Consider the following 24,853-nt stretch of genomic DNA (forward strand, 5'->3'; position numbering starts at 1 on the left):
GCGTGCTGTGGGGCATGCCGTGAGTTAGTCAATACCCTAAGCTGTATTGTCGAAGGCTTTCACGGCCGGAGAACGATGGTTGTTGTGGGTTTTCCGGGCTGTATTTCCACAGCTGCTGGCGAAACGTCAGGAACTACAATGCCAAGACCACGGCAATACAGCCCGGAAAACCCACAACAACCATAATACCCTAAGCTGCCTGGGAATGCCCCTGAACAGTGGCGAAAAGTGATACTATCAAACGAGCTGGTGTAGCTCATAAGTCACCTCCTGCCCCCCAACTTGTGCGGCCCTGCCCAAATACCCAGTAGACCACAGGACTATAGCTGCAACCAATCCCTTCCTGCCCCTTTGGCAGCTAACCCTCCTTCCCGGCACCCAATCACAGCCCGCCTGCCCTACATAAACTCCTGCCAGGGTGCCCTACAACTCATTAGGGGAGCATTCAGTGCGAGACTCTTCTGTCTGAGAGCTCTCTGCTGTGTGGACTTTGAGTGTGTGGCACTTTTGTGGTTGGACAAACACAGAGTGAGCACTTAGCAATACTGGGTGAGCACAGCATTCCAGGGGAGAGCAAAGTCCACGCTGCGTAGCTAACATCTCTCAGGTACCTAACAGGTACCCTGTCTTTGGATGCTTTGCTCAGACAGGTGAAGATGCACTGACAGGTAAGCTAGAGCTGGGAATCTGACTGCCCTGGCCTGGGCATTCACCTTTCCCTGTTCCCCTCGCATCAGGCCAAGTGCAGCCCCGGAATGCCATCTTCCACAACCGAGTCCAGCGGCATGTGGGGGATGGGGTGCGTTTGGGCTGAGGCACCGTGACCCATGGCATGCAACGAGGCAGGTTCCCAGGAAAGTGAACCCTGGGGCGCTGACGGGGTGAATGAGTGTAGGGTGGTTTATAGCCCTCGCAGGGCTGTTAGCAGATTCCTTTGATGGGGCCCTCCCTCTTTGGCAGAGGACAGGGCTCACCTGTGGGTTGGGGTGGCTGGGAACTGCCCCAGTGAATCCTCTCCTTGAGGTGGCTAAGCAGCCCTGGGACTCTTTCACTTGCAGGATCAGAGCTTCAGCAGCAGCAGCAAGAGCAAATCAGTCTTTTGCACTCAAAACTGCCACACTGGAGGGGTAAGTGCCATTTGGATGGTGGCAGCATCCAGCTCAGCGAGAGCTCCTGGCAGCCCCCCTCCCCCTCACGGCATGGGGCTCTGGTCTCTCCCAGGGCCAAGCCTGTGCTTTTTGCCATCTCTGCGCATCTCTGTTTTCCCTTCATCCAGGTGGGAATGCATCAGGAAGTACCGGGCCCACACTTTCATCACTGTGTTCAGACTGTGGATCCAGCCTGGCTCCTGAAGCATCCTCTCTCGACCGGCTCAGGGCTGTCTCTTCACGGCCCCTGGGAGCAGCTTTCATGGGCACAGGTGCCGTTCCAGACAGAGGGAGCTGGCAATTGGAGCCCTCGGCCCCCCTTCATTATCTGCTGTTCATTAAAGTCTGAGTTATTATGCAGCTGTCTCCCTGTCTGTTTGTGAGGCAATAACACTTGTTCCATGCCTCTTCCTACTCCACCCCCACCACCTGTGACTTCCCTTAGGGCTGCCGTTTCATACGTCCAAGAGGGTAGACTCTGACCCAGGGATCGCAGTGTTGGTCTTCCAGGTGCTGCTGAACTTCTGTTCTCTTTTGCTGCAAAATAGAGCAGGGGTCCAGGGGCACCTTGGAGGCAGAGCCCACACTTAGGTCCCCAACCCCCTCCCGCCTACCACACTCTGCAGGCTGCTGTGTGCGGATTGCACAGGAGCAGGCTGGTGAGTTGTCCAAAATGGTGCTCTGGGAAGAGGGGGCGATCTCTGGGTCCCACGTGCCTCCACAGCACTACTGACATCTGTCACACAGATCGTTAGTGTATGGAGGGGAGCCAAGGTAGATCTGTGGACTTGCTGTCGTAGGTACAGTGGAGGGGGAGTTGTGGGGTTGTGGAGCGGTGTCCTGACTGAAGCAATGGATCTCTGCGGGGTCCCATCAGTGAGGCCATCCTGTTCCCCATTTTGCCAGTTGCAGGGGTCAAAAAGTCAACCCTGGAGCCTTAGCCCACCTCTCTTTTCTCCCCATGTGGTGTTTGAACCAGGAGCCCCAGCTGTGTTATCACAGTGCCTTTCCACTGAGTCACGGCTGTCTGTGTGATAGTCTTTGCTTGGCCTCATGTGGCTGGTGACATCAGGGCTGCAGGTCGCTGTCAAGTGCCTGCTGCCATGTCTCTTTAGAACCTGCTTCCTGTTTCTGAGGTTAAGGGGCTGGTGCCAAGTGTCAAGGGGTGTGGGGTCTTGGTCTCCCCCCCCCCCCCCGTGCCTGTCTGTTTTTAGTTTACTGGGAGAGGGAGCGTGTGGCTCAAAGCAGGTGTATTTGTGTGCGAGCAGTTATTTTGCTGCCAGTCTTGTCCTTGCAAGCAATGGTGTGGGCATCCTGTCTGGTGCTGGGGTGACTGTCCTCTCCAGGCTGGGGAGAGGACCTTGTGGGCCATGTGCCTCTCTTGGGGAGCTGCTGTCATGTGGACTTTCATCCCTGTCTGCTGGCTCTCTCTGTGGGTGGGAGATTGGCATCGAGGGGCAGTGGCTTCATTGGTTGTCAGTGATCGGCTGTGCCTGTAGGTGCCATTCTCAGCGTTGCCATCGTGTGCTGTTGCATGATTGGTGGATGCTGCTCACATTACTGTGGACTCCGGAGTGCTTGCTCTGTTGTCTTTGCTTGGTGGAGGGCGTGCGTTGGCGTATCCCCCTGCCGAATTTCCACGGGGAACTGACTAGTGCTGCCGTGCGTATGCAGGCATCTGGACACCATTGCCCCAGGGGCTCTCAAGATTGTACTGCCCATATCAAAGCATTATATATGGTTAGTTTGCTGTACAGGATGCCTTAGTGAAGGCAGCTAGGACTAGTCAGATGTTGAAAAGTCATCTCTGCCACTATTATAAACATAACACGTGTCATTATATGTATTGTATTACCTTCTGTAAATAAAACAAACCTTGCAAAGATGTGGATGTGAAACTGGAAAGCGGGAGGTGGTCAGCCCAGTCCTGTCACCTACTTTAGGTGCAGCTGGCTAGATTTCCAGTATGTGCTGGGGTTGGGCCCCTTAAGATACGCTGCAGTTGGAGCCTGGTGGAAGCCCAGCCTCCTTTTCAAACCCATCTCCACTTGCATAATCCTTTGTATGCTGCACCACACAGAGGCTATTATCTGGTGCTGAGCACCAGTGCTGATGGGAGCTTGCTGGGAGTCTGTTGTTCTATTCTTTACTGTTCAGAAACAAATTGACGTGCATGTGATCCAGACTGGCATATAATGTAAGTCATGCAGCAAATGAGATCCTGATGATATGAGGAATGGTGGTGATTCTAAGAAAAAAAGGGGCATGCCTTAACCCTGTTTAGGGGGAAAGTGATACCATTTGATACCTTTTGAGTAAAAAGGACAGATTTTTTCAGTTACTTTCTTCCAAAACAGCCAATTTGGGAGAAAAATAATCTGTTAAAAGGATGTGCTTTTAGAAAAATGAAATCAAGGCTATGTAAGAAATAGATGACTGCTACTAATGGTCTTCCTGTAGGCAGAGTTATAATGAGAGTTCAATTTATTTTATTTTATTTATGTCATTTGTAGTCTGCCTTTCTCACTGAGACTCAAGGCGGATTACACAGTGTAAGATTAGTACAGTCAGTATCAAGGACATTTCCATAAACAACGTCATGGGTGACTGCAAGACAGTTGTGACAGCAAGATGGGAGTGATGTTCATGGTCCTGCTCGCTCCTGCTAATAGTTGTGCTGCAGCGTTTTGCATCAGTTGGAGTCTCCTAGTTAACTTAGATGGGAGACCAATGAGTTACAATCGTCATGTCTTGATGTAACCATAGCATGGATCCAGGTGGCCAAGTCAGCCATGTCAAGGTAAGAAGCCATCTTTCAGGCTAGAATGAGGTGGTAGAAAGCACTTTTTGTGGCTGCCTTAATTTGTTTTCCTAGTAGTAGCGCTGGATCCAGTATTATGACCTCTAGGCTCTTAACCGAGTCCACAAGGGTCAGACAAACGCCATCAAAAGTGAGGAGTACAATGTCTTTCAAGATCTCTGCCTTCCCAGCAAGCATCACTTCTGTCTTGTCTGGGTTCAATTTCAATTTGTTCATTTTCAGCCATTTCACCACAGCTGTCAGGCAGCGATCTAAGATTCCTACTACATCCTGTGGGGACCTGGATAGCGAGATGTAGAGTTGGGTGTTATCTGCATATTGATGATATCCAACTCCTAGCTGTGAACGAGTTCTCCTAAAGGCTCTATGTAGAGGTTGAATAACATGGAGGATAGGATTGTGCCCTGTGGAACCCCACAAGATAGTTCCCATTCTGGAGATAGCTGATCTCTGATAGCAACCCTTTGAGTCCGTTCCATGAGAAACGATTTAAACCAGTCTGAGGCTCATCCTTTGATGCTCACTTCTGTCTCTAAATGCTTCAACTGATGGCATGGTCTTCTGTGTCAAAGGCTACAGGTAGATCCAGGAGGAGTAATATGGAGGCATGGCCTTTGTCTATGTTCAGATGAAGATCGTCCACTAACGCTACTAATGCTTTCCCTGTCCCATTCCTTGGTCTGCATCCAGACTGGAAAGGGTCCAGTGTGCTAGATTTATTCAAGAAGATCTGGAATTGGTCAGCTACTGCGCTCTCAATCGCTTTGCCCAGAATGGGCAGGTTAGAGACTGGGCAATAATTGGCCACATCATTTTTGTCTGGGGAAGGTTTTTTAATTAGTGGATGGATAACTGTCTGTTTGAGTGGCCAGGGGGAAGGTGCCCTGAGCACTTGATTTACAATCGACCTCAGTGGTTCACTTATGTGGTCCTTACATGATTTTATCAGCCAAGATGGGCAAGGGTTGAGCACACAAGTAGTGGCTTTCATAGATGTCGGGATCCTGTTAAGATCTGTCATTGTAATCGGTTCAGGGCAGATCAGATGTAAGCCAGATGGTGTATTAACCATTTCTTCCATCTTGTCTGCTTTGCAGCTAGCATCTAGATCAGAGCATATTCATGCTATTTTTTCATCGAAAAACTTAGCAAAGGCCTCACAGATAACTGTTCTTGGGAGTGTAAAGGTTCAGATTTAGGGGTTAGAAGATGTCTGGAATATCTTGAACAAATGGGATGGTTGTGAAATAGCCGATGTAATGGTTGCCAAGAAATAATGTTTCTTTGCTGCCCTCATTTCCGCTTCATAGGACCTCCAGAGAGTTCTGTAGCATGTTCTATCAGTTTCCATGCAAGGTTTTTGCCAGCGTCTTTCGAGACATCTTCCAGTGCTCTGTAGGCCAGCCAGCTCCATCGTGAACCGTGGGGCTGGTTTCCATCCCAAGGGTCGGAGGGGTCAACAAGGAGCAATGGTGTCAATAGCTCCAAGGAGCTTTGCGTTCCACACTCCTACAGCAGCTTCCATGGAACATGTGTCTGGAATTCTAAAATCCTCCAAGGCGTTTTGGAATCCAGAAGGGTCCATGAGCCTTTGTGGATGAATCATTTTAACTGGGAAACCCCCCCCCCCCCATTTTGTTGGCTGTTTCATGCACAATACCCAAGTACAATGCATGTACGTTCTCATATTAAAATTGTGCAATTGTGTAGCTACAAGCCTGTAATTTACATTCTCATGTTTTGCAGTTTTCTTTCTCTATTTAGTAAAAATGTTTCATGTGATGGACTGTCTGTGATGTCTGTACTTTTTTTCCTCCAAACCATTAACTGTCTTTTATGTTCATATAATTGTGTGAAGGATCATGCTGCTGATATCTTAATGTTTCCTTGCTTTAGTGTGTTGCTGCCATATAATGAGTGATAGTTTCTACAACAATTCCATTTTAGGATGAATGGATTTGCTTTTTAACATTTATTTTACAATACAGCATTGTGACTTCAGTGCACAATTATATTGTTGGGAAAAAGTTAAATGCTGACCACTGTAACTTCTACTTTTAACTTTGGTTTACTGCCACCTCAATCCTCTTTTCCCCCCTCTTCTCAGAACGTCAGAGATGTGCCCTTTGGATTAAAAAACTGTGTGAACCTTCTGGTGCTGGTACGGGGATTGTTGGTCGAAAGAACCGGAACCTGCATGCAAAACTTCTGCTACATATGCTGAAAAGAGGTGTTCTGGAAGGCCCCTTTACACAGAAACCTGAAACAGGAACGCTGAAAACCCTGCCTTCGTACATGGTGAATATATAACTTAATGTGTTAGTCTGCAAGTTAGACCATAAGCATGTTGTATTGATGTAAATATGCACAGATCACATTGGGAATGTGATCGCATACGGTATTTTGTTATGGATTAAGCAGGGCAAGTTACTTGTTTTGCTGATACCTTGTCGGTTACAGTTGATAAATGTTTGATATTTTGTTTGTGTGGGTTTTGTTCTTTGCTTTTACCATGGTGGAATTTAAAAGAATAGTTTGGTGATTCTGTCAGGGTGATTGCTGAGAGGATTTAGGTGATACTCAAGTGAGTATATCTGTGGTTAACAGCCAAAGTTGCTGGACTGTGCTGATGTCTGGTGAGAGCAAAATGCAGAACTGTTTCTGAAAGTCTTACAGATCTGCTCCTTTAGTCTGCTTATAAGCCATTGTATAGAACAACAAGGAAAATGATGGTGATGTGGAGGTATAGGTTTATCTGTGACAGAATCACAGACATGGTTATCAGAATAATGGAGAAATGTACTCTAGTCGACTCTGTTATAGGTAATGGATGTCTCTAATTAAGCAAATGGCACGCACAGTTAAGGTGATGATCATGAAATTATAGCCAAGACCAGGGCTCATTTCAAGGAGGAACACAGTTCCAGCAGTTCCCCAAGGAGGTCACATGACAGGTGGCCCCGCCCACCTGACTCGGCCATTTTGGGCCCATTTCAGCCTAGATTGGGGCTGAAATGGCCTGGATCGGGCCTCTGACAGGTGGTGGATCACTCTCCCACTCAGCAGCGGCCCAATCCTGACCATTTTGGGCCCCTTTTCAGCCATTTTCAGCCCCTTTTTGCCATTTTGGGCCCAACTTTGGCCCTGAATGGCCAGGATTGGGTCCAAAACGGTCAGAATAGGTGATGTCAGGGAGTGTGGCATATGCAGATGAGTTATACTAATGGCACACGGTGATGGCAAGAGGCGTGGCATATGCTAATGAGTTATGCTAATGAGTTCCTCCAGCTCTTTTTCTACAAAATGACCCCTTGCTAAGACAGTTTCTGGAGATGAATCCTTTTCTGTATACGTGTTAAGTGTTGATTAGATGTATTTCTTTGGTGTTATTTTGGCTTTTTATTAAGCTCTTATTACATAAGATCTGACAATTCGAGTTTATAAAAAGAAGCCATGAGATATTCTTGGGCCAAATCTAAAAAGCATCTTTATTCCCGCTGTTTTTAATGTAGTCAATCTATTTTGACGAACCAAATTCCACAAGAGTGTGGAGAGAGAACCCGGAAGACTTACCTGATTGGGTCATGGGAGAACTCGGACAAAGTGATTCTAAACTGGACGAATCCTGGAAACTTTCTTTTAGAGAAGAGTCTGCTTTGGTAGCCTCACCACTTGTTCACAGGTAAGAGCTAGAAATCTCAGTCATAAAAATATACATTACAAAGACTATAAAAATGTAACATCCATCTGGCCTTTAAAATATAGTTTCACAGAGGCTAGATGGACATATGACAGCAATGCTGATTCTGTGAACCTGGGCAGATCGTGAGGGGAAGGGCAGAAGGGGTTGCATCAGTGCTTGGTTTTTGTTACATGCCCAGGTGTATCGACATGCCCAGGTGTATCGACGCAGAGGCTCTCATCCACTTTTTCCCACTGGCTTTCCTGGCCACTCAAGACTTCTAGGGGCCTCTAAGAGCTCTGGTCATTAGTTTGAAGCACCACTGCTTCCTGGGTTCTTATGAGTGTGTGTACCTCCTTAGCAAGCAATACTGGGACAGGTTGGTAAAATGTATTAGGAGTTTATTAAAGAAGGAACATAGGACCATGTGCTAGGCAGAAATTGCTCTTGAAAGCATTTAGGCAAGGCAAAAAGCAAATAACAGCTTGCTGATCTGTGTCCTAACTGGCTAAAAATACTACTTGCTGACTGACTAAACATTCTCTGAGTTGGTTCCAAAGCTGGTTGTTCTTACCAAAGTCCATCCATGCCAGCTTATGCTAGGCATCCTAGAAATGGCACGGAGCTAGAAGCTCTCCTCTTGCATAGCTGGTAGCTGGTGGTGGTTACGAGGTAGCAAGGCTGGTCATGGTATGGAATGGTAAACTGCCTAGAAACAGAAGCATCTTCAAAAGTGGAGGGGCCATCAGCCCATTCAGGGAACCAATTGGGGCTCATTTCTTAATTGGACATTCCCTCAGTGAGAAAGTTTAGGGAGTATGGGAAGAGTTGAGGTCACTCTCTAACAGGGAGAAAGCAATTAATTATCAGAGCTGTGCCTTTCCCAGTAAACAGGCCTAGCAAGATTTCTTACAAGGCATGAAGCCTGAACCAAAGTTTTACTTTGTATTTGGTGGAATAGGGCTTTCTCCTTACAGCAGGGTAATGCCGATCACCACCGTGGAGTCGGGTAGCAGTTTTCCACAGGCCAGTTTGGCTAGGGATCCTGGAGATGTTTTACCATCTGGGCATGGAGCAGGGGTCACTGGGGCAGTTGGGGGATAGTTGTGAAGTTCCTGCATTGTGCAGTGGGTTGGACTAGATGATCCTAGAGGTCTCTTCCAACCCTATGATTCTTTGATTCTTTGATTCTATATAACGCAACCATACTCAAATATATTTATTCTTTGCATCCTTGAATCTCATTATTAGATCATCTATGAAATATTTTACCGTATATATTAAAATACTTTTACAATACATTCATCCAAAAATATTAAATCAATTTAACTAGTGTATATATCATGTTAAAAAATTAAACAGCATTGTTATAGCCTCTGCAGATCTAACCCATAACAAAATTTGCAAATCTGATTTCTCTCTCTCTTTCCCTCCATCTCTGTCTGTAATAGGAGTAATAAGTTTCCCATTTCTTTTCAAATTCTTTAATCGGTTTTCTATTTATATAGTTTGTTAACTTTGCCATTACAGCATATTCTGCCATTTTGTCTTTCCAGTTTTCTCTGGTTGGAAATTCCTCAGTTTTCCATTTAATTGCCGTTAGCTGTTGTCAACATATACAGTACTTAAGCAATTAATGTAATGTTCTCTCCACATTGTGTTGCAAAATTCCCAACAATGTAGTCTGAGTAGGGCTGTGCTAGTTGGGTTTTGCTTCCGGTAAAGATACCCGAAGTGGACCCCATTCGGCAAGCTTCAGTATTCCTGAAGCAGGGCCAGCATGCCCCAGCATGCTGGCCCCGCTTTGGAATATCGAAGCAAAGCTTTCTGAAGCATTTGGAAATGCTTCGGAAAGCTTTGGGGCCTGTTTAAAGGGCCCCACCGCTGCTTACAAGCAGTGGTGGGGGCCTTTAAACATCAACCCCCCCCCACCTACCTTGCAGTGGCTCCAGGCTGGCTCCTCTGCTGCCGCTGCACTGCCTCCTGAGCCTGCGGGGTGGTGGGGAAGGCTGGAGCCGCCGCCTCTGGTCCTTCCCGCCTCTCAAATGGCTGCAGCATGCTGGTGCACTGGCGGCCATTTGAGGGGCAGGAAGGGCCGGAGGCGGCGGCTCCGGCCTTCCCCACCACCCCGCATGCTCGGGTGGCAGTGTGGTGGCAGAGGAGCCAGCTGGGTCCAGGCTGCGCTGCCTTGTGTTGCCACTGTGGTGGTGGTGGTGACCCTCCGCCCAGCTGATAACCCTCCCGCCACTAGGTAAGTGGGTGAGGGTTGGAGGGGTCTCTCCAGGGTTGGGTGGGGGGTGGAGGGGTCTCCCCGGGGTGAACAGGGCTATTAGTTCAAGATGCTGTCATGGGAATGGTTTTAAGTGTGCATGTGTAGGCCCTGTTGCTGCTTGGCAACAGGGCCTACACATGCACGCTTGGGTGGGGGTAGAGGGGTTGCCCAGGGAGGGTGGGTGGTGGTGATGGGGAGTTCTCCCCCCTCACTTCAGTACGCTCCGAATCTTCACGGAGCATACCGAAGCGATTCCCAAAACCCGAAACCGAAGCGGCTTTATTTTGTTTGGCATAACTCCAGTAAACTCTTACTGTCCTCTTTCCCTAGTTGTGTGTGTGTTTGTATGTCTATATAGTCTTACTGTCTTTATATATACATAGAAATGTTATGTTAATATTTTAAATGTCTGATGTTCGCTGCCTTGGAAACCCTATTTGGATTGAAAGACAGCATATTAATGTTTTAAACAAAATATTGCAGGAAAGGAGCAGCATAATTGTTGATTGAGTTACTGTATGTTTCAGTGACAGCTATATAAATAATGTGTTTAGAGTTAGGCATGATAGTCTTGAGGGGGTGCATGGACCGGGTTAAAAGCATAGACTAAAAATGATCCAACCTGAGGTTAAAAATTGTAGTGCTGCTATGTCACTTTTTGCTTTATTTTTCAAGATCCTGTCGGAAGAATGTCAGACTGATCTTTTGAAAGTACTTACCCCCTCCCCATCAGAGTTCCATTGATGAAATGTCAGATATATCGATCCCTTATGGACATTGTCATTTTTTCCTCTCCTTGTTTTGTTGCCTCTCTGGCACTCAAAGTCTGTAAACTTCTCAACGAAGGAAAGTTTCTTTTTTGTAAAGTACTAACCAATCCTAATCACAGTAATACTAATAGTACTGTTGTGAATGTCCCCAAAACTTGAGGTATCAAAACCCTGGCTGCTTTTAAAATTCTAGTTAGGAACTTTACATTATTTTCTTTGTTTTTGCTTTGAAAAGTTGTTGGAAACGATATTTCAGTAACGAAATCATTTGATGAAAGGGCTCATTAAAGTGCAGAGCGCTATATTTAGGGATGTGCAATCTGGGTCTGGAAACTGGACAAAAAAATGCCAGATTTATGCTGATCTGGCTAACTTTGGCTTTCCTGGATCAAATTGGAGTATCCTGGATTCTATCCAGGAACCTGGATTAACCCCTCCCCCCAAAAATCTCGGTTAATCTAGGAAACATGGCTTCAGCCTCTTGGCTGGCTGACTTCTCCCATGTTTTTTTCCAAGAGCGGAGACAGAGGCAGGGGGGAGGGAATGGCCAATATGTGCAGTAGCCTGGCCAATGGGATTCTCTGAGAAGGAGAGAGCTTTTTTCAAACTGCATGCAAGGGAGTTAAAAAAAAGCAAACGTGGCTAAGAGCAGTCTCCATTTTGTGTGGTGTGGTCTTGGAGACAGACTGCTGTTGACTAGTGCTGCCAGCTGCTGGCTCTCTTTGCCTTTAGGAAGGGATTTATAATTTGTCATTTATATATTCTGCTTTTCTCATTGAGACTCAAGGCGAATTACATAGTGTGAGATTAGTATGATCAGTATCAAGGACATTTCCATAGAGTATCAAGTGGATTTACCAGTGGATTTGCTGCCTGCCTGTTGCTGCAGTGTTAAGAGACCTGTGCTGCCTGCTGGAGGAACTGGTTTGAGAGTCATAGTACTGGTTTTTCCTGTCTTTTAGGAGAAGACGGTTGGCTCTGATGTCTGGGAAGGATAGGATGGGAAGGGGGAAAGGACAAGTTTTGTCTTATAGTTAACCTTTTAAAAACTACTTTTGCTATTTGGCTTTTGCCAAATTGTTTGAACTTTGGCGTTAGTGTTCTAGACAGTTGCTGTTCATTTATTTGCTGATTGTTCTGCCTGGCTTCTGTGAGTGGCCCTGGTTCTGTTGGGCTACGTTGCAACAGTATCCCTTGCTTCAATTTGGTTTTGGTGGAATTTCTCTGGTTTAACATGAATCTCTGGTTTGATGTTGGTCTTCACTTTGGTTCTGGGGAGGGATTCCATTCCTTTGCTTCAGTTTGGTTCTGTTGGGCTTTCTCTGGGTTGCGGTTGCATTTGGGAATGTCCCTTTGGCCAGTGGCCGCCTTACCACTGTGTGTTTCTGGCTGAGAGCCAGTTTAGAAAATTTCCCTTCCTAGCAAACAGTGGAGATCGGCTGGGGGCACCTTGTTCAGGGGCCCATAGAATTGGACTTGGGGGACAGTCAGAAGTAGAGGACAGTTAGGAGCAGGTTCCTGTCAGGTCTGGCTAGGTACTTCGCAAACAGTTCACTGCATCACTCAGGTGTATGAGTTAAAGATGGTTTTATTAAAGAAAGATACCAGTATCAAGATGCTATGACAGGTGAATTGGCTGGAATACCTAAAGGTAGTAAGGTAAGGTCAATTATAGTTGGTGTCCCCACCCCCAGTGGAGAGAAAAGTTTGTTAGGAGTTTTGGCGCAGCAGTGCCTGGGAAAAGGGGAGGAGGGAAGAGAGGAGCTTAGTTCAGTCTGTGTGTGTGGAAACCAAGGTCAGGTTTTCAAGTTTCGGCCGGAACTCACAATCAAAACACCTTGCCTGCAAGATAAGCAGTTAGCAACATCGCCACAGAAACCAGGGTTTATTCTGCATGTACCAAGAGGCACATTATTCTAGCATATTACTCTAGAAACATTTAATACATGACAGATACGTTGGAGGCCAATCTGTCAGTTTCCTGCAAATTTGGTGGAGTTTCCTTGAAAAATGCCGCCCAACCACGCGGATAGTTGTCCCCATAGGGCATAATGGTCAGATAAATTTGGGATTCTCTGATCTTGCAGAACTGTATTAGAGAATTTTACGCAGATTTCAGGGATCCTGGGGTTTTTTTGGATCCCTGAAACCCAGATCCAGATAACACAGATTTTTTTTTTTGATAAACACCTCTAACTGTATTATGATTCTCATTTGTAGTTGTAATTCACTGCATAGCTTATGGCACTCTTTCCTTTCCTTTTGCTTCTGCCCTAGTGTAACTTGCTTTACAGCAGGAGAGGACAACTCAGACAGTTACAATGCCTCTTGACTGGAGCTAAGTGGGCCAGCCTGTGACGGCATTTGGCTTTGCCTCCTGGTGCTGACAGGTGTTCAGAATGTTGCTGCTAAGTTGGGAGGAAGCATTTTTGAATGCCCTTGCCCAGGAAACTTCCGCTGTGGCCTAGGCTAGAAGGGTATTCCCCAGCTGAATTTCAAAGAGAACAAAGAGATTGGGTTGGGTTGCATGATTAGTCAGTGGAAGGGGCTATGCCCCCTGAAAGTCTAAACCCAGGAAAATTTATTCCTGGAGCCGTGGGATTTGAATAGTATAATAGTCAAATGGGTCAGAAGGCGGCATTGTGGAGCACAGCAGTGCTGATGGAAGGAAACGGGAGAGGGCGATTTGGCCCTTTGCTCTCTTCCTTACAGCTTCCAGACCTGTGTGGCCATTTGCCTTTGTCGTGCAGGTAAAGTGGCTACCTAAGGAAGGTGTTGAGATCCGTCAATGGATTCAGCCCAAGCAAAAACACTACAGCCGCCAAAAGCAAGCTCAGGTAGCCTGTATTATTCCACATATATGTACTTGTTATGGTGACTAATTTTTGTACTTTGGAGCCGAAATAGATCACAAGTTTCTTTGAAAACCTCAGATCACTGTTTCCCCCTTTATTGTGTCTGATTGTTTTTCAAAACTCTTTCATTGAAGGTTTGTACAGTGTTCCAAATGATATCTTAGATTCATCTTTTTCATGTTTCAATTTTTAAAATTTTTTCAACTGTGAGGAATGTTTGTGAAGCCACTTCCTTAAGGGTTTATTGTTAAATGCTGAATATTTCATAAGCATGTTAACCCGTCCTACATTAATGAGAGACTAGTGTAGCTGTAAAATCTATATATTTAAAGACAAGTGTCCTGACTGATGCATCAGCTCCCAGCCCAAACCCCTGGACCTAGAAACATGAAATTTGGGGAGAAAATTCCTTTCATGATGTAAACACCAACTAAGAAGGGATTTTAAGAAATTTGCCCCCTAAGGGGGTAAAAAGGGGTCAAATATGTTTTCCCATAGGGATATAACTTCCCTGTGTGGCTGGCAGGCTGCTGCCTGGTTGCGCCCCCACCCACTGCCAGCTTGGCCACTCTTCCCTGATTGGGCCAGCCTTTCAAGGTCATTTGCATATGTGGACTGATTGGGGCTCACAACATTCCACACCTCATTTGCCCCCACCAAGACAGTTGGAACATAGAGGTCATTTGCATATATAGCCGGATTGGTCCTTAACCCCCACATTCTAAACAGTATGCAGTTGCTATTGGGAGTCATTGAATGTGTCCTAAGGTAAAATGTATCTCCCAGTCTTCCCCTAAAAGTTCATCAGGGTTGCCAGTCTCCCTGTGGGGCCTGGCTTCCCTGTGTGGCTGGCAGGCTCCTGCCTGCTTGCAACCCCCCTCTCTGATTGGTCAGCTGTGGAACTCTTTGTTCTGAGGTAAAATCAGGTCAAGGAAGCTGCAGACTGTTGAAGAAAGATGATACAAGACTCTTGAATAGGGATTTTATATAAAAGTCAGTATGGAAAATGAGTGTTTAAATGTTCATGGGGAGATGGTGCACAACCTTTTTGTGGGCTGTTTTGATGCGAATGTCTCACGTGAACCTGCTGAAGTGCCCAACACACCACCCCTCCCTCAGTCCAATTCCACCTTGCACCTCTTGCATCCATCACCTCTTACTGCCCCCAAGAAGCCTCCTGGCAGACGTCATGCAAGATACACTGACACTAAAAGGAGGAAGCAGCTTAGAGATGAGGCAGAGAAATAGGTACATGGTTTGACTTGAGGGAGGACTGCTTCTCACATGGGCAGTTCTACGTGGCCTGCTCCAGAGGGAGCTCACCCAGCAGCCTGGTGATGCTAGCACCTGAAGGGGAAACCGCTAATGTGGTCTACAAAGAGGTCCTTCATTAGGAAAAAACCCTCAGTTTTATGTATTTTTTCACTTCATTTATTGCACTACATTCTTTTAAAATTTCTCCAATAAATGTTACATTTTGAAATTCACTTCTTTGGTTTTTGGCATCAACACGCTTTGCTTTATTCAAACCCCTTTGTGAAGCTCGGGTACTATGCTATTATACTACAAAACCAACTTCCGGTTTGGGATTCATGGAGGTCTAACGCAGCTCCATTTGTGGAGCTGACCGGATTGCCGTTTTAACCGGCCGGAGGGGTGAAAATAACCCGCGGCCGACTGCTCTCAGGCGGGGAGCAGGCAAAGAACGCTCAAGACCCTAGGGTGAGCTAGATCTCGGACGAGGGGGGGCTCTACACAAGGAGTCTCCCCCCCGATCCTTGAGGTCCCACCTTGTGACGGGTCGGCTATAATCTCTGCGGCAATTTTGGGGCCAATTCGGCTGGCATAAGACCTACATACCCAAGCTTCGATCGGGGAGGGAAGTCGAGAGGAGAATTTAAGATCGAAACAGCGATTACAACCCGAGAAAGTTGAAGACAAGGTAAAGATCGCTATCTCTTGAAACGGGACAGATTGACAAAAACAGAGAGGAAAGAAAGTAGATTTTTAAACTGCAACAGACTAGTGAAAAGGAGGTGAAGACTCGGCAGGAGTTGTATTTTAAAAGAGACTAAGTTTAAAGAAGTTATTACAAAAATCGGACTATTGTTTTGAATACCTGTGGTTTTGGAGCTGTGGGAAAAAGACACCATCGCGAGACCTGCTGTGGGAAGACGGGAGACAGGAAGTGCGTAACAACAATAGAGTGGCTGGAGGGAAGCGGCCCTTGCCAAAGGACAGGAAGTGGGGAATCGCCATCTTTGAAAGTGGAAGGGTCGTGGCTTCAGCGGAAGAGGAAGTAGGCCATCTTGGATTACAATAACATAGAGAAACCATAGAGAAAAGACGCCCGACATTTTGGATATAAAAAATTAATTTTGGCAAAGATTGGGACATTTAAAAAAAAGGAAAACGTTTAATTATACGCCACGGAGCTGAGGAAGAGAGCAGATTCGTGGGAGCGAGCTAAAGCAAGCCCCACGATGTCGAAAAAAGAGTGGCAATCGGCAATAGAAAATTTGGACAAAAAACTTATAGACATGATGAAAGAACTTAAGGACACGAAATTGGAGCTTATTAAAGAGGTCAAGGAAGTTACACAGACAGTAAAGTCGGAGCTGTCAGAAGTGAAAAAAGGCGTGGAAACGATTAGCAGTGAATTACAAGGAACGCAGCAGAGAGTTAAAACAGTAGAAGACGCGATGGAGAATTTAATAGACACGCAACAAACAGAGATGAGGCTGGTGAAGGGGAGGATGTCAGTTGCAGAAACTAAACACATGGAGAAGCAGCTTCGTTTTCGTGGTCTGCCAGAAGTGGAAGGGAAGTCAGCGCAAGAACAGATGACTGAGGTGTTGGCTGATTACCTGGGGAAGGAGGAGGAGGAAATTGTGGCTATCCTAGATGTGGCGTATCGTGTGAACTCGAGAATTGCAACCCAGAGGAAACTACCAAGGGATGTGATTGTGCAGTTTACAACTAGAAATATGAAAGAGAGGATTGTGACAAAACAATTTCAAGATCCATTGGAGATTGATGGCAAGACGATTATTATAATGAAGGAACTGCCCAGATCAGTGTTATTGGACAGGAAAAAATATAGAGTGCTAATTCAGACTTTGAAGGACATGAATATCAGATACAGATGGGAGTTACCGGAAGGAGTGTCCTTTGAGTTTGGAGGGGCAAAAAAACGCATCAGATCTGAGCGGGAGATGGAGAGATTTATCAAGGACAATGAAAAAGACTTACCAACAAAACCATGAATATGGAGTGTAAAGTATTATCTTGGAATGTAAATGGACTAAACTCACCGAATAAGAGAAAAAATATTTTTCATTGGCTATTAAAACAAAAATGTGATATTGTTTGTTTGCAGGAGACCCATATTAGAAAACAGGATGTAAAATATTTAAAATCTGGAAAATTGGGCAAAGAATTTGTAGCGGCTTCCAACAAGAAAAAAAGAGGAGTGGTGTTGTATATAAAAGAGGAGCTGCAGCCAAAACTTGTTATGAGAGATGTGGAAGCTAGATTTGTAGCAGTGGAATGTAATTGGAACTTAAAGAGAGTGTTGGTAGTCGGACTTTATGCACCTAACGGTGCAAAGGAAAGCTTCTTTGAGGACTTAAGGAAGCACCTAGACGATCTTGTATATGACCAGATAATTCTTGCTGGAGATTTCAATGGAGTGACAGATTTGGAATTAGACAAAAAGACTACAAAAGCACAAAAGAAAAGAGGACTATTGCCAAAGCTTTTTTTTGAGTTGATTCAACAAGAGACTCTCGAAGACGTATGGAGGAGAGAATATCCTAAAACCAGACAGTTTACTTTTTATTCTGCAAGGCATCTTACATTATCAAGAATTGATATGATCTGGGCCTCAAAGGACTTAGCGTTATGGACTAAGGAGGTAGAAATAATGCCGATGGTAGGCTCAGATCACAACCCAATTATGTGGAAATTTGGAAAAAGGAGAAAAAGGAAAGCCTGGAGAATAAATGAGGACTTGTTACAGGAAAGTGAGAATACGGAAACATTGAGAAGAGAGACTAAGTTTTTTATACAATACAACGTGAATAAAGAAGTACCAACCAGTAAAGTTTGGGACGCGTACAAGGCGGTTGTAAGGGGCATACTAATGGACTTAAATGGCAGAGCAAGGAAAAAGAAAGAGGAGAAGAGACAAGAGATTGAGGAGAAAATAAAGGCCAAAGAAGCACAGTTAAAAAAGAGACCAGGGAAAAAGAAAATACATCAGGAAATCAAAATTCTTCAAGAACAGTTAACAGCAATGAGTAATAAAGAATTGGAGTGGAACCTTAAAAGACTGAATCAAAAAGCCTTTGAGGGTGCTAATAAACCTGGGAAATATTTGGCATGGCAATTGAAGAAGAAAAGGGAAAAGAAAATAATAAATAAAATCTGTGAAGAAAATAAAACGTACCTGGAGCAGACTACCATTAGTAGAGCCTTCTATAAATTCTATGCGAAGCTGTATAATAAAAAAGAAGTAACCAAAGAATCAATAGCATCATATTTGGAGAAAACTAAACTTCCAGAGATTTCGGAAGCTTGGAGAAACAAGTTGAACAGTGAAGTAACTGATGAAGAAATAAGTAAGGCAATACAGTCCGCAAATCTAGGAAAGGCGCCAGGGCCAGATGGACTTACGGCTAAATTTTATAAGACAATGGCCAACGAACTGGCACCATTCCTAAAAGAGGTGATGAACGGAGTTTTCAGGGATCAAAGAATTCCAGACACTTGGAGCGAAGCGAATATATCATTGATCCCAAAAGAGGGCCAAGATTTGACTAACGTGAAAAATTACAGGCCTATATCATTACTTAACAATGATTACAAAATTTTTGCGAAGATATTGGCGGAGAGACTGAAGGGGTGGCTCTCGGAAGTCATAGAGGAAGAACAAGCAGGCTTTTTGCCGGACAGACAAATAAGAGACAATTTAAGGACAGTGATCAATGCTATTGAATACTATGACAAGCGTTGTGATAAAGAGGTTGGTTTCTTCTTTGTAGACGCTGAAAAAGCGTTTGACAATTTAAACTGGGATTTTTTGTTTGCCACTATGGAAAAGCTACAATTGGGAGAAAGATTCATCAGACCAATTAGAGAAATTTATAGAGACCAGACTGCAGCAATTGTAGTGAATGATGAATTGACCAAGAAATTGACGATTAGTAAAGGAACAAGACAAGGTTGCCCGTTATCTCCATTGTTGTTCATTTTAGTATTGGAGATTCTGATGATACAAATACGACAAGATGAGGAAATACGAGGAATAAAAATAAAGGACTATTCATACAAGGTTAGAGCATTTGCAGATGACATAATGTTAATTGTAGAAGATCCATTGGAGAACATGCCAAAAGTGATAGATAAGATCAAGGAGTTTGGTGATTTGGCAGGTTTCTTCATTAACAAAAAGAAGTCAAAGATACTATGTAAAAACATGACTAAGCAGAAACAACAATTGTTAATGGAAACAACGGACTGTGAAGTAACTAGTAAAGTGAAATATTTGGGAGTTGAGCTGACTGCAAAAAATATAGATTTGTTCAAGAATAATTATGAAAAATTATGGACTCAGATAGAGAGAGACTTGATCAAGTGGAATAGACTGAATTTGTCATGGTTGGGCAGGATTGCAGCAGTTAAGATGAACGTGTTACCAAGAGTAATGTTTTTGTTACAGACAATACCAATCATCAGAGACTCTAAACAATTTGAAAAATGGCAGAGGAAAATATCAGATTTTGTTTGGGCAGGCAAGAAGCCTCGAGTGAAAGTAAAAGTTCTACAAGATGCAAAGGAGAGAGGCGGAATGCAACTGCCCAATCTGAGACTTTACCATGATGCAATCTGCCTAGTTTGGCTAAAAGACTGGATGACATTAAAGAATAAGAAACTATTAGCCCTAGAGGGATATAAAAAAATTTTTGGATGGCACGCATACCTATGGCATGACAAAGTAAAGGTCAACTCGATGTTCCTGCATCATTTTGTAAGGAGAAGTCTATATACAATCTGGAAGAAGTACAGAACTTACTTACAAGAAGGAACCCCCTTGTGGGTGGTTCCATATGAGGTGATAGATCCGAGAGCTGTGGATAATGAACAACAATGTTTAACGTACAAAGAAATAACTAAGATTGAAGTATCTAAACTTAGAATAAAGACGCAAGAGGAACTATCACCTAACTATGATTGGTTTCAGTATAGACAGATTAGAGACTTATACAACTCGGACTTTGCAAAAGGGGGCATACGAACAGAGAACTCGGAACTAGAGCAGACCCTTCTTAAAGAAGACAAGAAAAGAATATCCAAGGTATATCAAGTACTGTTGAAATGGTATACTGAGGATGAGATAGTTAAAACACAGATGGTGAAATGGGCTATAAACTTTAATAAAGAAATAACAATGGAGGCATGGGAATACTTGTGGAAAACTACAATGAAGACAACGACATGTATTAATATTAAAGAGAACATTTTCAAAATGATCTATCGTTGGTACATGACACCAAAGAAGATTGCGCTAGGGAATTTCAATACATCTAACAAATGCTGGAAATGTAAGAAACATGAGGGCTCCCTCTATCATATGTGGTGGTCATGTGAGGTAGCTAGGCAGTTCTGGGGGGAAATAATAAGAGAAATGAGTGAAATTTTACAGTTTCAAATAAATAAGAACCCAGAACTCCTGCTGCTAAACTTGGGAATGGAGGGAATTCCAGCCCATCATAGGACGATGATATTTTATATGACTGCAGCAGCTAGACTTTTGTATGCGCAGAAATGGAAAGTACAAGAAGTGCCAACTATTGAAGATTGGATCTACAAATTGCTGTACATGGCTGAAATGGACAAGATGACAAGAAAACTGAGAGATCTGGACTCAGGGCAGTTTAACACAGACTGGGAGAAGCTGAAACAATATCTGGAGAAGAAATGGGAGGTGGGAGGAAAACTGTGGCAGTTTGAGAACTACTGAAGTATAATAAAAGTATAAAAGAGAGGGGTGTCTTTACCGGGGGAGGAAGAGAAATGTGAATTTATAAGCAGTTAGATTAATTGATCGAGATATATATAGATATGTAAAGATTAAGTGATAGAATATTGATAGAGAATAATTAATGATAAGGTTTAAGCATGAGGATTGAGTAACTAACAATATTTTCTTTCTCTGATAAGATTTATATGCACCAAACTGAATGCATAGAAGAGTTAAATTGATTGATTATGTGATAAGTTAGATAGAATTACCATAAAAAGATGAAATGAGTAATATATAGAGAATAAATCAAATTGTTTGATTTAAATGTGGGAAATTTTTATGGTTTACGATGTATAGGTTTATGATATATAGAAATATTCAAAACTGGAAAATGGGATAAATTGGTTATCTAAAGACGTACGGTTTGGGTGTATAATAAGTAAAGGAGTTAAAGATGTACTGCTTAATATAATGGAGAATGTATATTTGTTTTAGACAGATGAATTTTATAGAAGTAAGGGAAAAGGGACAGAGGGTGGGAAAGCTGTTGGAAGTCAACAAAAGGGGGGGAAAGGGAGGGGGTTAGAAACGAAAAATTAGGGGAAAATTGAATGTAATGTAAAAATAATAATGCTCTAACCCAATAAAAAAATTTTTCAAAAAAAAAAAAAAACCAACTTAAAAAAAACAAACCAAAAAATGTTACATACTCGTAAGTATTATAACTGGCTTTAAAATAGTTAAATACCATAGCGAAGCCCGGGTATCAAGCTAGTCTTTTAATAAACTTTGTTTCTAAAGTGGTAGTGACACCTGGATGGGGCTCCTTGCAAAATAGGGGGAAATTAGCAAGCAAGGAGTAGGTTTAGCGAGAGGTTGGTAACTAGCAGGATTTTCCACCAACTTCTATGGGGTTCTTCTCCCAGGAAGCTGATGAGATTTTGTTTTTTCCAAGACAAAGGTAGTTTTTATTAAAGAGGAAAGCAGCATACATATAACAAACAAACAAGAGTCCTAGAAATGGGGAATAGAGTAAGGTTCAGTGTAAGTTTTACCTATTAGTTGAGAAACGAGGTCTGCAGAGAATGACTGGCGTCTGCGAAGGAAGCAAACACTGAGGGTGCGACACTTGAGTCCCAAGGAAGTGTGTACATCTTGGCTGAGTCAGAGCCCAAATATTTATAGGGTGGAATGGACCTCGGGGTGGAATGGCCCTGTATGCAAAGAACTTTGATATTTGTCTCCTGGGAGCGGTAAGGACTTTGATGAGTTTTTATCAACATTCTGGCTGGAGACAAGGGGTGCAATTGCTTATTTTAGGTTCCTGGCAATAAAACAATAATTCAGCATTCCATTTGGGGACCAGAGGTGGAATTGCTTATTCAGGTGCCTAATAAAACTATAATTCACATTGAGTATCTCTGAAGATTGGTAATGTGTTCCCAAGTTTTAGTTTTATTCCTTCCCAGGAAAATCTTAATTATTTTAGAAGTGACTGATTACTCTTGATTGCTGGATAGGATTGCATCGGGGTTCCTACCAAACTGGGATGAAAGAGGAAAGAATGTCAGAGGAGTGTTGAAGGGATCTTTCTCAGGGCCTTTCTTGTTCAAAGAGCTACAGTTTGAGGCATGGGAGGCAGGAGTGCAATAAGCCTAATTGCCCTGCATTCTGCTTGCTTGGTCCATGCGTCCCAGTCTCCCGGGCTGGATCTGGTAAGGTTTTGTCCCATCAGACACGTAGAGCCAAAACACAGGTTAAGAAATACCTAGGTTCAGCACGTGTTCTCTTACCTCAAGGTTTGCCGGGATCTGTAGGCGTCCTGGAAGCTTAAAGTTTAGCATTTACAGAGCAGCAGGGAGGGAAATACAGGCGCCTGTATTTCCCTTCCCCTTCCTGCTGCTCTGTAAATGCTAAACTTTAAGCTTCCAGGACGCCTACAGATCCCGGCAAACCTTGAGGTAAGAGAACAAGTTTAGCATTTACAGAGCAGCAGAAAGGGGAAGGGAAATACAGGCGCCTGTATTTCCCTCCCTGCTGCTCTGTAAATGCTAAACTTTAAGCTTCCAGGACGCCTACAGATCCCGGCAAACCTTGAGGTAAGAGAACACATGCTGAACCTAGGTATTTCTTAACGTGTGTTTTGGCTCGTAGTGCTTTTGCGATACGAAGTACATCAGAGTGAGAGGCTCATATCTTTCATATCATAAGCAGTTAGTGCATCGGGGGCTAGATGCATCACTCACAGTAGTTAATGTTGTGATTGGGAGTAAGGAAAAACTACAAATGTCAAATGAGTTTGCAGGAATGGCTCATTTCCTGCAGTTGTTCTCAGTGTTACTTGTTTGGTCAAATCAGGATTTTAATTTCTGTAATCTGAGAATACAGGTTTTTGGAATACAGTGGTCATGTGAAACAATCATGCAGGCAAGTTGATGGTTTTAACAATAAGGGGCCTAAACTGTCTATTTCTTTGACTTCTGGGGCGGAGTGCTGCAAGTAAAGTTGAAATTGTGAGAGCCGTTCTAGGGTACAAGACAGTACATATGCAGTGTTATGTGGCCTTGGTTAGACTTTGACTGGAGCATGCACTTCCCCCTCTGGAAACGAACACACTGGCGTGTACCTCTTCTGTTGCTTTTCTGTGACCCATGGTCAGGTCACCCATGATTTATGAGAATTTGATTTTTGTATTTTGATTTTTATGCAGCCGTAATGATGCAAATAGTGCTAATTTATTGATAATTCTTTTGTTTGCATTTTTCTAAAAACATTTTTTTCTTGGTGCAGAATTCTTTAGTGCAGACCCAGTGGGCATGATGGCCAACCCCACCCCAGGCAACAGGACAAACAGCTGCAGGGAGCTTGTTTTCCCTTCTTTGTTTCCCAAGAGGAGTCTCGTGTGGGTTTAAATGCTTGTTGTTTATGTACACCTGGCATTCTCAAGCAGCTCTTCCTCCACTTCTCTTTCCTTTTTAATGTCTTTTCTCTCAGTTTGTAAGCCTGAGGGCATGGTCTGCTGGTACGTCTGTTTTGTTTTATGTACTGCTCCAAGTTACTAAAGGTGCCCCAGAAATAAATAAATAACAGTAGTTATGATCTTGGCTCCTGTAATCCATTTATCAGGCAGGAACGGGTTGTGTGCTTTGCTTTTCTTGATGCTTATTTTCCCCTTGGGGGCTTGAGTCTGATTTGAAGGCTGTGTAAGTTTAGACACCTTCATCTCCTGTGGTGGGTGCAACTGTAAATACAGTAAATACCCCCCCCCCCAATATTTTTGTTCTAGAATTTGAAGTGAATTTTTTAAATGTCATTTCAACCACTTCATGGTCCACGTGACTGAAAATGAAACTTAGCTGTTCATCTTGTATTTCTGACACTTGTTAATTATACTTCTCTTCCTTCCTATGAGATATAAGGTTCAAGGTAATCTTCCATCCAGGCACTATTCAATCTAGAATAGCATTGTATACCTTTATTGTATTAATTTTATTTTATCAAATTTATACTTCACCCTCCCCGCAAACAGGCTCAGGGCAGCTAACAACATATATTATACAATCAAAACCATATACATATCTAAAAATTATAAAAACAATACAAACAAACTGCCTCCATGATCAACTGAGGCTATAATAAATATCTTAAAAACCGCGTACATAGTTGGGGCACAGCCTAAGGCGGCCGCCGCCAGCAAAATACAAGGTGTGGCAAACAGAAAGGAGACAATTCGCTGACTCTCAACCAAAGGCCCGACGGCCTTTGTTCGATTCCCTGAGCCCTAATAAGTGGAATAGAGGGAATGAGGGGTAAATGTTGTGTTTCAAGTCACTACTCCAGAATACGTTTTCACACAGCGGTCAACCAGTTGCCCCGGAGAGGGCAAACAGGCCACAAAGGCCAAGGCTGTCCCTTGGTGCTGCCTCCCAGCACTTCCGTTCAGAGGTTTGCTGCCTCTGTAAATGGAGGCTTCCGTAAGTCAAAATGGCTAGTAGCTGTTGATGGGCCTTTCCTCCATGAATCTGTTTAACCCCGTTTTAAAACTGTCCGTGCTCGTGGCCATCACTGCCTCTGTCAGCAGTAAATACCACAGTTTAATTACCTGCTGAGTAAAGCAGTATTTCTGTTTTGAACCTATGTCCCGACAATTTCGTTGGGTGTTCTCTAGTTCTAGTGTTATAAGTGAAGGGGAAAAAAGCTCTCTCTGCTTCTCCACCGCATCCATAATTTTATAATTTTCTGCCTAAGATATTTTTGGACAAAGTTTTCATTGGTTGG

General features: G+C 43.8%; 1 protein-coding gene across 1 annotated transcript in view; it reads left to right on the forward strand.

Moving 5' to 3' along the window:
* CEP112 (centrosomal protein 112) overlaps nt 1–24,853 on the forward strand; it is a 464,588-nt gene that overhangs the window by 5,433 nt on the left and 434,302 nt on the right. The window contains exons 3-4 of the mRNA XM_054976905.1: nt 6,077–6,267; nt 7,482–7,651. Coding sequence (XP_054832880.1) covers nt 6,077–6,267; nt 7,482–7,651 — 361 coding nt within the window. The remainder of the gene's footprint in view (nt 1–6,076; nt 6,268–7,481; nt 7,652–24,853) is intronic.

This window comes from Eublepharis macularius, chromosome 4, assembly GCF_028583425.1.
Source record: "Eublepharis macularius isolate TG4126 chromosome 4, MPM_Emac_v1.0, whole genome shotgun sequence".
Classification (NCBI taxonomy): Eukaryota; Metazoa; Chordata; class Lepidosauria; order Squamata; family Eublepharidae; genus Eublepharis; species Eublepharis macularius.